The following is a 14945-nucleotide window of genomic DNA, read 5'->3' on the forward strand; positions in this document are numbered from 1 at the left end:
ATGTTTATAGGTTTAAAGGATCTTACTCTTTAACAGAAGCGTCAGCCACCTTAGAAATACTTTCCTTAATTTTGTCTGACACTTAATCTGAGCCTGTCAGTGGCAAAACAAGCACTTTTGTGAAGGTGCTGGACATCACTGCCCTATTAACTTACATTGTAGCTTGTTTCACTGCTGTCAACAGCAGTGATCTTGTTTAATACTGGAGCAATGTCAAAGATAGTTTCCATCATTCACTTGGACACAAAAACATAGAAAAGCCCAGGTTGCAAAAAATGGTTGTTACCCTTTAAATTTAAATCTAAACCTACAGGAGCACATTTTATTGATTTTCAGTAAAAACAAGATAAAACAAAGGGGAAAAATGAATAAAGATGAAATAAATGTAAGCTAGAGGAAAACTATCTTGAAAACACCTGAACCTGAAGTAAAAAAGAAAATCAATATAAAAAGAGAAAACTTACACTGTGTGTGTGTGTGTGTGTGTGTGTGTGTGTGTGTGTTTGTGTGTGTGTGAGTCTGTGTGCATTTTCACAAACTCACTCTATTCTTTTCAGCTTCGGACAGAGAGGCATAACTCTGGCCAGCTCCACTGCCACTTCATCGTCACAATTATTCCATCCCAGACTGGAAAATTCAAATAAAAAAGAAATCAATCCAACATTTAGATCAGGGCTAAAACACAGACATTTGAACTCAGAATCGATCATGTTTGTGTCCCATATACAGTGCCAAGAAAAACAAAAGGAACCCTTTGGAATTTCCCATATCCATGCACAATTCAACCATATAATATGGTCTGATCTGCAACAGCGTTACTTACTACAACAATACACTGATAACATCAGAACTGGCATACCTATTAAATAATCTCAATACTAAAAAATAGGAAATAGTATGTGAACCCTTTCACAAAAAGGGTTTTTAAAAAAGCTATCATAAGTTAGAATTTCAAATCACTGAGTTGAAATTGTAGTTAGTGGTTAGTTCAGATGAAGCCAAATGGAAAAAAAAATTTTTAAAGTGGAAGAAAACCAGTGTTCCTGGTTAGCAAGGGTAGAAGCTAGGGAGCGTTTTGTTGTTGTAGATTATCTGTATCAACGTTGCATTTGCCTGGTAACCAATAAAGTTAATTCATTAAAAAGTGTGCAGCTCTGTGTCGGTCCCTCTGCATCGGTTTCACTCCCACTGAGTCTGACGTAAGGCACCGCCCACAACACTCTCTGACTATCTTTTACTGGGTATTATGTAGAAAGTTTTAAGTTTATTAAATAATTGCTTTAAGCAACAAAGTTTGGTGTTAGGTTTTGTAACATTCCAAAATCTTGCACTGTAAATGCAAACCTGTTTCAAATTACACACCAGTTCCGAATATCAATTATTTGTATCTTTAAGGATTCTCCTAGCTTTTTGCGGCCACGCCGCCGCCTGCATTATAATGAAAGTAAAGCAAGATGGAGTAGGAATTGTCATCATCTGTAGTCCATTTGCAGCCTCTGGCCGGGCCTGGACACACATTACTCATTCAGAAAACATTGCACTCAAAGATGTGAGGAAGTTTCACAGTAGCTGTCAGTCATCTGCTGCAAAACTGAAGTTGGGAAACGTAACACGTTTTTTTTTTAAAGATATACTGTAAGAATTACCGGAATTACCCCTGCCACCTGTAGAATTACTGGAGGGGGCAATATCTCCCCCTTCAGGAGAGGAATGTGAAAACACCTCTCAAGTGACAAACTTTGCCCAGATACTATGGATGGAGGGGGGGGTATCCTGATCTTTTTCTGTAGCAATACAAGGATGCCAAGTATCAATCTTTTATTATAAGTGTTGGTCAGTTTGTCTGCTTGACAATTCCATTTTGCAGCAACATTTTTTACCCTAACCCTAACCCTTTTTCTAGATATTACACAACAAATTGAAATAGAGATAGGCATGGTGTTATTTCAGTTAGACTAATAGCTGGTATGATTTGCATTGAGAGATGATGTTATGGAAAGTTCCCCCTGCCTTTCGCTATGTATGGTGAAGGGTATGTGGAACGTTATCAGGATGCATATTATCCTGGATCCATAAAAATAACTGGCCTTTAAAAATAAAAATCTGCCTGCTTCCTTGGAAATTTAACAAAGGGGGGTGTATACTCATGCCCCCTGTATTTTAACATAGGGGTGTGTATATTTATGCCCCCTGTATTTTAAGGAAGGACATTTATTTATTTACAATACATTATTCATTCACAAAGGAAATTGGTACCCTTAAAGATTAAGATCAATTTTCAAAAGATGTTTTTTTAATTCCTCTTTTTAATCAACTTTAGCATGGATGTGTAAACTTTCTCAAACCACTGCATTACATTTCCACTGTTTAGAAACCCAAGTCCACTTAATTTTTCCTTTTCAGTTTCCGTGGTCACAGCTGCTTCTTCTTCTCCTCTGAGAAAACAAGCCTGTGTTGCATTATGGTTAGGAGAGTAAATGTAGGGTACATTGTATGTACACTCAAATTAGCAGTGCATTGTGGGTATTTTATAGTGGAAAATATAGTGAATAGTGAAAATCTAACTTTTGAGTCCAAATGGAACATATAACTTCAACACAAAGAATCTTATGTTATTACTCTGGCAGACTGCACAGATCACCTTTATGTTGTTTTCTAAACATATGAAGAAATACTTAAATGGTGCCTGTAAAATATGTCTTCATCATTAATTGCATCCAATGAATTATACGATCATTTATAATCTAGGTTCTGTCCGAGGTTTGTGCCTGTTCAAAGGAAATATTTTTGCCTTGTCACACCAATACATTCTCTTGTGAGAATTGTTGGGTCTTGGTAAATTATTGTGTTGTCTAGACTAAAGTTGTTCCGTTACCGATACCAGTATCTGAAAAGCCTCCGATACTGCCTAAAATACTGCTATCGGGAAGTACCGATACTTCCGTAGTTTATGCACCGGAGTTTATGCACCGATCAGATACCACGTAATGCACCGATCAGATACCACGTAATTTTGTCAGGAAGTTTTTAAAGGTAGTTAATTTATCTTCTTTTCCGTTATGATTTGCTGTCAAACTGGATAATGTAAATGTGCTGTATTTATATAGCGCTTTTCCAGTCTTAACAACTGCTCAAAGCACTTTTACATCTACAGGAAACATTCACCATTCACACACTGTGGCCGGGGCTGCCGTACAAAGTGCCACCTGCTCATCAGATAAACATTCAAACACATTCACACTCCGATGCGCAGCACCGGGGGCAACTTGGGGTTCAGTGTCTTGCCCAAGAACACTTCGACAATGACTGCAGGGGGGGTGATCGAACCACCAACCTTCCGATTGGCAGGCAACCGCTAGACCACTGAGCCACAGCCGCCCCTAATAAAAGTTCTATTGTGGTAATTGTCTGATTTTGTTTGCTTGTAGGTTGGCCCCAGGCCAAAGAACAAAAACAGAAATCACATCACATCCATACAGTGACAGTAGTATACAGATGTTAAAACAATAAAATATGCAAGTTCCTGTATCGGAATCGGTATCAGTATCAAGAAGCAAAAAAGTCTAGACCCACTCTGACGGTAAAGGCTCCTGAGATCGTGTCTGTTATGATTTGACACTGTAATTAAACTGTAAATTGAACAGAATCTTACCCCACATCCTGTAGGAGGGGACAGTGGGCCAAACTGGAAGCTACAGCACACAGCTCTGGAGTCCCAATAGAGGTCAGACTGCCAGACCATGCAAGAGAAAGAAACATAGTTTAAGGTAATGCTAATAATCAATAAATCTAGTCATCAATCAGGACTGTGACTCTCAAAACAGCAGAAGTTTAAGAGTCTTACTGAATCTTGATGAGGTTCTTCATGCACATTATTGCTTTGGACAGACTCACCGACCCTTCATATCCAATCCTGTTCTCTGAAATACTAGAAACAATGGACATTTACATAAAGAACATAGAAGTGTAATAAATGTCAGTAAGAAGTATGAATGTGTGTGGGACCTACTCCAACACAGTGATGTGCGTCAGTGAAGGTAGAACCTGGGCCATCCTGGCAGCAGTGAGATCCCCGAGACTGTTACTGGACAGACTGGGACAAAGCATTAGGTTGATGTTTTATATATTTGCTGACATAAACATGCAAACAAAAATATAGTTCATTCATATTCTTCTCTTTAACCCAAATACACACGATACAAATGATAAAATATTGTAGGGGTGGGGGAAAAAACAATAGAGCATAGCATCGCCATATTTTCCGTGACAATACTGTTGCTAGTGTGTACTCTTACTATGTATGTGTTGGTCAGTTTGTCTGCTCGACAATCCCAATTTGCAGCAATAAAATCCAAGTGAAACAGAGAAATGTATCTTTAAAGCAGAGGTTGACAACGTTTCCTCGTAGGGACATCATTTGAAATTTGAAAAAAATTGCATTTTGGAAAAATTGTAATAAATTGCAATATATATTATCATCATCATTATCATATTGCAATATGTTTAAAATCGCAATAATATCAAATCGTGACATAAGCATGGTGATGATATCGTTTCGCGAGGCTTCTGGTAATTACTACCCCCTACAATTATACAGCTGAAAAGTTTAGCAAAGAACACAATTGAAATTGAAGACTAGAAATGATTACATGTGGTAATAAAAAGTGTTGATTGAACCAAAATGTTATATAGCCTAAGGCAGGGCTTAGCTGAAATAGGTGCATCTCATTTCTAGGGCAGCAAACTTCCAAGTAGTTCATTTGCAGTCTTTAACAATGCAGACAAATGTTACAACACTAGTGTGTCTTTATCACAGTCCCCTTTCGTTCTTTTGAGTGTTAACCAGCGTCTTTAACCATGCCAACAAGCAGTGCAAATGCTGTGCAGTGTAGAATATTTCACCTCTTAGAAGGTATTTCATTTGGTTTTCCAAAAAAGCTTTCACAGGAATGATTAAAAGATGTAAATAAAATGTCATTGTGTCCTTACTGCAGCTCTTCCAGGTGACTACAGCTCTTCAAAGCCTCAAGTAGCTTTTCTCCAGATTGGTCGCTGATTAGGTTTTTTGATAGACTGGAAGACAGGAAGACAGACACACACCAACATCACATAAACATAAGAATGTATACTACCAATGGATGGTGCCAAAATCAAAAGCAATGAAGGGATTTGCAGCCATAACACAAAGAATACACCCAATTTTGGTCTGACTTGATTCATTGGCATGGCTCTCAAAACTTTCATTTCACTTTTTGACTCTCGTAATAACTTTAAATATTTTGTTGCTCTGTGTACCTCCGTTAGCCATGGGCCGTTATGATAACCTTCAGCGAGAAATATCACGGTTTTGCGGTATTGCAATTACAACTTTAAAATGTATTATTTTGAAATGCCTGGGTTAAAAAACCTTTTTTTTTCTTTCCAATGAACACAATAAATTTTACATTTTTATTTTAACACATTAGCACACTGGCAGGGAGAGGGATTTCTAAACTGCACTTTCTTTTCTTGATGACTCATGGAAAACAGCCGGTCCATGACTAACCTCAGTGTGCTTTTTAATGTATTTTATGTTTTCTGTCTTCTCTGTGAAGCAAGGGGCTGAAGGGCAAAATGAGCTATATACCATATAAGTAAAATGTATTATTATTACACATAGTACAACAACCACACCATGTGTCATAAATAAATAAAAACAGCAACACCTAATGAAGGCCACACTGCTGCTGTCAGTCCCAAACTTGAAAAGGAAGAACCTGCTGCCAACGTAAGCAGCTGTTCCCCATTAAGAAGGTGGTGACAGTTAATAAAATGACCGGTATTTATTGGGTGATCATTTCACACAGGCATAGTCATCCAGCTTAACTGTATTCCTGAGTGAAGACAAAAATAGCAAAGCGGCCGATTTATCATTGAAAATACAGGTTTGGGGATTTTGTGCTTCTATTGTATTTAGCAAAGTTGTGTTTAACTTTTAGAATAGTCAAAATACAACAACTGAAATAGAAATGTAGTTGTTTAATCTACTCCAGTATACTGTGTCTATTTGCACCTGTACATTTCTCCTAAATTCACCAACAGTTAGTATTACACAATACCTAATTTGCATATTTAAACATAAAATTAAAAGGCTGTTTTCTTAAAATATGTATGTTCTTATTCTCTGAGGTAAAAATCATTTAAGATCGAGATTGACAATATTATCAGACCCTTTTAGTAACAATCTGATCCTGTCAGTAGCAAAACCAAAATCACTTTTAATGGTCAAAAGTTGAAGTTGCACAATTGCCCCTTAAGGTTCCATTGTAGATCAGTTCGCATCGCCCTTCATTGCGACCTTGCTCAATACTGGACCAAATTCAAAGATTTCTGGTCACATCTGTCTATTACACACAAATGCATAGGTGAATGGGGTTGAAAGCTTTAAGCACAAAATAAGCCTTTCCTTTTTCAATAATTTTAAGGGGAGACTCACTACAGGTAAATAGGGTACACGTTTTAATAAACATAAATTAATATAAAACTTCCTTTAGTCTAATCATTTTTTGTGTTACAGGTTTTCTAAAATTGTATTTTCAAAATATGCAAATTATGCTTTATCTTAACATGTGCTTATTTGCATACATTTTCAGAACATTGGAGAAAAGCCAGGGTCAAAAGTTTTTACAAAGAGAATTTCAGATATCTCTTTTTATCACATGTCTTGTCTCTAGTACACCGGCTGCATGAACACTTCACACCAAACACAAAGCAAAGTGTAAGAAAGATTGCTCACGCGACACACACAAAGGCTCAGCAGTTACCTGGAACCATACAATTATTACCTGCAGCATTTTAATAACATGCATGGTGAATATGTGTAAAACATGAAGGAAAGAGCACACACAAGGTGGTCTGTTGACAATGTGGGGGTTGTAGGGGAGATAAAGGACACTGACTAACTGATAATTAATAAAACAATACACAATATTTATAATTTGAATAAATAAAGTCAGAACATACACAACAACAGACAAGAAAGACAAGAAAGAGTATACAAATGTTTTTGACATGGGATACATTAAAAATAATCTGCTATCAAGACCAGACAGTACAGTATGTGCCTTCTAGTGTTTATCTACCCTTTCTTTTTTTCCAATAGGAACTTCCTGCCTACCTGATCTTCCTGAGTTCAGTCCACATAGGAAGGAGTCTGGTCAGCTGCTCTAGTCCTCTATCGGCCAGCCTCCAGCTCTCCAGCCTGACAAAACAAGAGAAAGAACCCATCAAAGATCACTGATGGCCAGACAGAAATGAGGTCAACCACATTTCTTTATGTGCAGCATGCTCACTCGATCTCCTCCATTCGTGTGAGTCCCTCCATAGCAGCTAGGAGATCTAGCAAACCGTTTGCTTGTGACGGACCCATCACTGTGACAATCTTATTTAGCCTGGCACACACACAATGCACAAACAAAGGGTCAAATTTAATGTTCAACCAGGCATCAAATCCTCTGTGAAATTCTTATATTGGTCCAGACCTAGGGGTGGATGTCTCTCATGTGAGGAGGATTTATTTCCATGTAAGTATGATGTCTATTCATATGCTATGTAAACATTATTAACATCTGCCATGAAAGTTCTGCCCTTGTAGCTCATCAGGGAAAAACACATTACAACCTAGCACTATGAGAGAGGGAATGGTAAATTCCCAAGGGGAGGGAATGGAATCATGGGATCTGACCTCCCCCCAATGAGGGGGGAGGTATTAAGGTTCCTGTGGAGCTGATGGCAGGCTGGTATGATGAGCTGCAGCAGCAGTGGCTGCAATTTGAGCAGTGAAAGTGAGAGGCAGTTTTGGCAGTGACTGTGAGTGCAACTCATAAATAGAGCGGATGATTAAAGTGTTATAGGATATGTGTAAGTTAAATTCATCAGTGTGACTGTTGCAGTAATGCAGACGTACTGTAAAGACTCCTGCCTGAAATAACTTGGCAGTTGTAGCTTCATATGTGAAATACATACTTACAACTACATAATTGGCAGCTATAAACAGGGCGCAAATAATACTAAGTAAGTCTTCAGATTTAATAATGACACTGCTACAGTAGACCAGATTGTGTTTCTTACTTGAGACTGCGTATATTTTTGATATTCCTTAGTGCTTGTCCCAGGCACACACTGCTCTCTGCATTCAGCTGTAGGGAGTCCAGACTTGGGGTGCACACAGAAACACAAAAACGCACACACAAACACACACACACAATCACACATTATAGCAGCCATTTCATATGTATTCAGTCATTTTTACACACATGATCATTCATATGCGTGTGTGTGCATGTGTCTCTTACCAAAGACCTTCCAGACTGACACATAGTTGAAGTGCTGTGACGAGCTGCAGCCCTGCAGCAGCTGACCACCTACAATGAGACAGACTAGAGAAGAAAAGGCACATTTCAGACCACTTCCACATTTAGGAACTATTTCTCTTACATGTTGGTGATTTGTTTGTGAAAAATATTATTATTCTGTTAAATGCTTACTTGAGTGATTTTAGACGGGGGCACATTTTGGTCATAATTTGGGCTGCTGTGTCACTAATCACATGACCTGATAGGCTGGGAGAGGAAAAAATAAAGAATTGGTTTCAACTTATCATCATGCTGGCTGTCTGCTTAAATCCAAGTCATGTTATGCAGTGCTTAGTCTCACATTGCCAGACCCTCCTACACAGTGTGACATATGAGCATGGAACATGGAACATATGCACATAGAGAGTCAAGCTCTGAAACTAAAACAGCTGTTGAGTGGTTGATGAGAATTTTACTCAAAAATATATTTATATATATATATATATACTGTATATAGTATCATTTGTTGGTTCTAGCTCAGAGGATGTTTCCCAAATTGACCGGAGTATAGAATACTAACACAAAGAAAGGAAGAAGGTGAGGGACATCCGGCCGAAAATAAGGGACATAAAACGTGTTTGTGTAAATGTTGCTCACTTTAAGCACTTAATGCCTGCAACCCGCAGCAAGGCATCTGAGAGCTTCTCAACCACCGTCACACAAGCCTCTTTGGAACCAATACTGTAGAAAACAAAAGTAGTTGCTCTTCATGCAAAAACTTTAAAACAAGTATTAGTAAAAGAGTCAAATGTGAAATAAAGCTCTCACCTGAGACAAGTGAGATTTGGCAGCAAGGGCAGGACAGAACAGAGAAACTCAACTCCCTCTACACCCAGGCTGTTGTGGGAGAAGCTGTGAATAATGAGAACGGACTGGATTTATTAGGGGTCCAAGCCCGAGGGGGCTGGGAAGCGCGGTAGCAAAGCTATGCGGTTCACACAGCTGGGCTGTGGAACCCTATTGTTTTTCTAAGGATTATTATTCTCCTCCTTTACTCTTCTCCGCCTAAAACTCCCACTACAGCCTGAAGAGTACATGTTGGCGGTGTGCCATTTTGAGGACTGTTCCAAAACTTCGCAAAGACCTCAGACGCGACAATTGACCCACTTTCACCACTAGGTGGTGGCATAACAGAAATAACCCTAACCCATAATTAGCCCTATAACTCTCAAACCATACATCGGACATTTAAAAAACATATGTCCATTTTGGGCCATTTTATCACTTCTGAGTGGGTTGTATATGACGCCAAATGGCACTTCCAATTCATAACTTTGTAACTTAAGCTTCTCTGCATTGGCTTCCTGTGAAATCCAGAATAGAATTTAAAATCCTTTCTCACCTACAAAGCTCTTCATCGTCAGGCACCATCTTATCTTAAAGAGCTCATAGTCCCTTACAACCCAAAAAGAGCACTGCGCTCCCAGAATTCAGGGTTACTTGTGGTTCCTAGAGTCTCTAACAGTAGAATGGGAGCCAGAGCGTTCAGCTATCAGGCTCCTCTACTATGGAACCAGGATCCAGTTTGGGTTCAGGAGGCAGACACCGTCTCCACATTTAAGAGTAGGCTTAAGACTTTCCTCTTTGATAAAGCTTATAGTTAGGGCTGGCTCAGGAGAGTCCTGAACAATCCCTTAGTTACGCCGCTATAGGCAAAGAGATAACTGTTGTGATAAAGCACTTTATAAATAAAATTGAATTATCTCTCTCTCTCTCTCTCATCTCCACCTCCTCTAGACAGAGGGATGGTTATGTCTCTCTCTCTCTCTCTCTCTCTCTCTCTCTCTCTCTCTCTCTCTCTCACCCACCTCCTCTAGACAGAGGGATGGATCTCTCTCTCTCTCTTCCCATCTCCTCTAGACAGAGGGAAGGGATCCGGTTGGGGAGAGTTCTAGCCTGACCAGGCTCCTCTCTTTACCCTCTCTCTCTTAGTTATGCTGTAATAGTTTTAGACTGTCGGGGGACTTCCTTTCAACACACTGAGCTCCTCTCTCCTTTATCTTTCTATCTTTCCATTTGTGTGCATCCATGTCCCAGAAATGCCTGTTAGTAACCTAGCTCTGGGGAGTCATTCCCCGGAGTCCTTTTGTTCTTTTTCCCCCAGCATGTTTCCTCGGATCAGGGAGGCTCCAAAATCACGGTAGCAGCTGTCGCCATGGTCCCGATACACGTCCTGCAATGCCATGTTACATCCTGCTACGCTCTGCGGTGCCCTGCCACGTCCTGCTATGCCATAAACTACTACATAGAACTACTACAACCTACTATTTATTGGGACTGTTACTGCCACTCTTCATTCTAACTGTTGCTTGCTTTGTAGGAAACTACTAGAACTGTTGGGTCCTTGTAAATTCTGGAGTGTGGTCTAGACATGCTCTATCTGAAAAGTTTCTCGAGATAACGCTTGTTATGAATTGATACTATAAATAAAATTGAATTGAATTGAATTAAATATCCACGCGTTCCCTGGATCCAACTGAAACTTGTGATATAGGCCATGCCCCTTTCCGACTTGAGTTTTATGCGTGAAAAATCGTGATTTATCAAAAAACATATTTTTTGATGTCCACCTAGATCATGAGATTGATCTACATGAAACTTGGTACATTACCTCTTCAGACTGACCTGACAAAAAGTTGTTAAAAGAATTTTCATAGAATAACAATTGTCCGTATATAGCACAAACAAATTTGTGTAGCTAACTATGAAAACACCAACTTTGCCATGTCTCGGCCAAAATCAATTCTGTCGATGCCAAACTTTAGACGCCAAAACAAATTTCACGAACACTAGGGGGCGCTACACATACAAAAAGTTTATATCTCATGAACGGCTCATCCTCTTTTTACAAAATATAATGGGTAGCATCTAGGACCACTCCTAAGGTGCCCCTCACAGGCTGTCTTTGTTGTCTTCCTATCCCTTACAGAAGGTTTTGTATCCAGTTTTTCGGGGTCTTTCTGCAATTAATCCATACTGTTACATGCAAGATTAAGAAATGTAACTAATTTGTCCTTTATAAGAGTTATAATGTTCAATATGTTTATTTTTTCACTGGATGGCTCCATATGTATAGAACTGTGTGTGGAATTGCTGTGTGGTCCTACACCTTTTTAACATTCAAGTGACCTCAAGGATATTTGCAACGGCACTGTACCGCCGACCTTGTGGCTCCCACCTCTAAATATTTCCTGATGTTTGCCTCCCCACGCTAACGCTTTGGGTTCCGCTTTCAAGCACTCCACCGGTTTGCCAGTGCCGACTCGTGTCGGGACGACTGGCGCAATGAGGCTTGGACCCCTGCTTGCAGTTCTAGTTTCTCTTTGTTTCTTCCATTTTGTTTTACAAATAAGTCTCCCTTGCATACTGCCTTCTGCATAATATATTCATAAAGAAAATATAGAGTACTAACTCCAGCTTTGTCAGGGAAGAACACCTTGAGATGAGGCTCGTCATAGATGCAAGCTGGTACCCCTTGACTGCACAGTCCAAGAGGCTGGAAGAGAGGGGAGGTGAGGAGAGGTTATTTAAGTTATTTGCTTGCATTTTCTTTCCTGCTGTTATTAGCTACAGTACTTGCACATAAACATGCATTGACAAAATGTCTATGTGTACAGCAGGACCTAACCTACAGTTTAACATTTGATATAAATTTTACACTTCATTTAATACAATATATAATTACTGTATTGTTCATGTCTCTGACCCCCTCCAGACATATACAAGATGTCTCTTACTTCCTACTGAACAGTCCATTCTCAGTGTTTGTGCACTGGAGACTTCCACATACATTTTACACTTCACAAGATGCATAGTTAATAGTAATACAGTCATTCATCATTCTTCAGGGAAGGTCAAGTGAAGCAACATTAAGCTTTTTGGAGTGGAGTGGGACTTTATTTAAACAAAAGAAGCAAACTAAATATACTACCTGACTGAGGTCAGTTCAGTGGACTTCATCAAAGACAGGTGTAAAGTGTTGTGGTGAACCCTGCAAAGTAAAAGTATACAGTGATTTTACACATAATAACAAAAGTGTTTTGTTGGAAAACCTGGAACCTGGAATTTATCCTCCAGATTTTCACCATCTGTGTAAACCCTGAAAACGCCCATTTCTGCACCAAATCGTCCCCAGTAGTACAGAGCATAAGCTGCTGCAGAAAACAAGTAACGTTGTTTAATCCCTTTTAAATCGTTTATCAGTCCGCCACTGACACGTGCTCACTGATCAACCTCACAACAAACAGCAGTTTTCCTTGAATTAGGGTGGCACCTAAATCATGGTTGCAGCTGTGGCCATGGTCCTGCTCCCAATCCTGCTATGCCATGCCCTGCTATGTCCTGCTACGCCCTGCAGTGCCCAGCTATGCCATAAACAGCTACAACCACTATTTCTAGTAATAGTTGTCTTTATTGTGACTATTATTACCTTCTGCATACCAAGAGTTTGGGTTTATCCAAGGTTGCTCCCTAAAAGGAAGTTTTCCTCACCAGCTGAGGGAATTATTTTCTTGCTACTGTCACACTGAATGCTTGCTCTTGGGGAAATGACTGGAATTGTTGGGTCTATGTAAATTATAGAGTGTGTTCTAGACCTATTCTATCTGTAAAGTGTCTTGAGATAACCTTTTGTGATTTTATACTATAAATTAAATTGAATTGAATTGGATACAAAAGTGTGTGTGTGTGTGTGTGTACTTGCATGCATTTGCATTTGCTCACCTGATAGTGTGTATGTTGCTGCTGAGCTCCAGACAACGACACACCAAACTAACAGCTTCCTCAGATCTGATCCAACGTTCCTCAATACTGAGAGAGACAGAGCACCAGTTCATTCAACTGTTTGGACAGAAACATGGCAATGTGTTTTGCCAAGACAAAAAGAAGCCAATATGGATTGTATGCTAAGAAAAGGAAAGCTAAAAAATTAAGATCTAAGTTTCCCACATTTCACTGCTACAGAGGGAATACTGACACAACTTATTCCCAGGTAAGTCACTGGTTTTGAAGTGGAAGAAACAAGCCACAGCAAAATGTTCCTACACAACGGCATAGGCTACATCTACTGTGTTCCTTCTTTCCTAGTCTCGCTTTGCCAGACCTTCCTCCACAGCGCTGAGGAGGAGAGTCTGGCTAGTTGTCACAGCTTCTGTGATGAGAGAAAAACGTGCTCTGGTTTTTCAACAATTCTTTAAACCAATGCCAATTTTCTTGGGCGGCGCTAAGCGCTGAACAGAACTACAGTGCCTCTGCAAATTAGCCTTGGGAAGGAACTTGTTTTGGTAAAACATGTGTACGCACTGTTGCCAACTCAGCGACTTTATCGCTAGATTAAGTGACTTTTCAGACCCCCTCAATGACTTGTTTTGACATCTCAATCTAAAAACTCAGACTGGACTAGCTAGCTGTCTGAAATTATCATCCAGAGATCTGTTTCATCAAAAATCGACCCGACTTTAAAATGCAACTCCGAAGTGAAACGTCGTGGATATATAGTACTTCTTACCTGACGCTGAATCCCCTCTGACTGCTGTTCAACAGTTTCACCAAGTCTTCAATGCAATCCGACTGCAGCAAATTGTTCTTGAATCTGTGGACCAACCAGTAATTAAATAATCACTGGACAACCTCAGATACTTTAATCAGTAGATGTCCTTCTGAGCGATTTCTCTTCATATATACTCACATTAAATTAGTCGAGAAAAACACAAAAAATGCATTAAAAAATATTTTATCTGTCTTTAAAATCAAAAATAATTATAACATTAGTCTGTTTAAATCTGGTTGAAAATGTTAATTATTCAGGGGTTTTGAGAGGGTTTCATGGACAAAGAATTTTCCTAGAAATTTTAGTTTACAGGAAAGTCCTGATTTTTTTTTATATTGTTTTTTGATTATAATAGCTTAAGCAATGGTGAAAAATGTACTGTGTTTGATGTTCCATGCTTATTTAAAGAAAAACAGTTATTGCTGGCATTTCATATCCATATGTCATCCTTGCATAGGAATATAGAGCAGTTTTGAAGGTGTCTCATGTTATGATACTCCATGACATGTTTATCTGTTACATAGTGAATAGTGAACTTTAGCCTAACATGTTCTGCCCTACAGTATAACATGGTCGGAAGATGGAGGTGTACTTACTCCAGTTTGGTCAGACTGGGACAGGTAGACACGATCTCTGCTAATCTGACCAGATAGTCATGTTCCAAATTACTCTCTCGGACACTGTAAAGGCATGATGGGGGATGAGGGGGGAGGAAAGAACAAACAAAGACTATAATACTCGATACAAATGTTGAATGCAATAGGCACTGAAACCTTTGAACTACTTAGTCAGACAACAAACAGAGAGACCTACAACTGTCTGTTCAGAATGCTAACAATGAAACTGTGGTGTTGCTCTTACATATTGTAGCATTAGTTGTGCCACTATGCGATGAAAACATATGGTGATGATTTTTGCTTGTTTTTGCTAACTCCAGCCAGGGTTAGTTAGCTAAATATCTAGCTGATTGAATGTTTCCCTAAATTTACCACAAATTTGACCAA

The 14945-nt window shown here is 39.3% G+C and overlaps 1 protein-coding gene across 3 annotated transcripts in view; it reads right to left on the reverse strand.

The window, feature by feature from the left end:
- The window catches only part of nlrc5 (NLR family, CARD domain containing 5), a 58259-nt gene that overhangs the window by 2715 nt on the left and 40599 nt on the right, over nt 1–14945 (reverse strand). For all 3 annotated transcript variants that reach the window (XR_004657458.1, XM_034878139.1, XM_034878137.1), the window contains 17 exons: nt 14538–14621; nt 13900–13983; nt 13116–13202; nt 12325–12384; nt 11806–11889; nt 9162–9245; nt 8991–9074; nt 8526–8600; nt 8334–8417; nt 8110–8193; nt 7332–7430; nt 7157–7240; nt 4990–5073; nt 4010–4093; nt 3845–3928; nt 3653–3730; nt 544–627 (listed from right to left, as the gene is read on the reverse strand). Coding sequence is in view for 2 of the 3 variants with exons in the window: in XM_034878139.1 (XP_034734030.1) it covers nt 544–627; nt 3653–3730; nt 3845–3928; nt 4010–4093; nt 4990–5073; nt 7157–7240; nt 7332–7430; nt 8110–8193; nt 8334–8417; nt 8526–8600; nt 8991–9074; nt 9162–9245; nt 11806–11889; nt 12325–12384; nt 13116–13202; nt 13900–13983; nt 14538–14621 (1407 nt within the window). In the remaining variant the exon portion in view is untranslated. The remainder of the gene's footprint in view (nt 1–543; nt 628–3652; nt 3731–3844; nt 3929–4009; nt 4094–4989; nt 5074–7156; nt 7241–7331; nt 7431–8109; nt 8194–8333; nt 8418–8525; nt 8601–8990; nt 9075–9161; nt 9246–11805; nt 11890–12324; nt 12385–13115; nt 13203–13899; nt 13984–14537; nt 14622–14945) is intronic.

The sequence above is a fragment of the Etheostoma cragini genome, chromosome 8 (assembly GCF_013103735.1).
Source record: "Etheostoma cragini isolate CJK2018 chromosome 8, CSU_Ecrag_1.0, whole genome shotgun sequence".
Classification (NCBI taxonomy): domain Eukaryota; kingdom Metazoa; phylum Chordata; class Actinopteri; order Perciformes; family Percidae; genus Etheostoma; species Etheostoma cragini.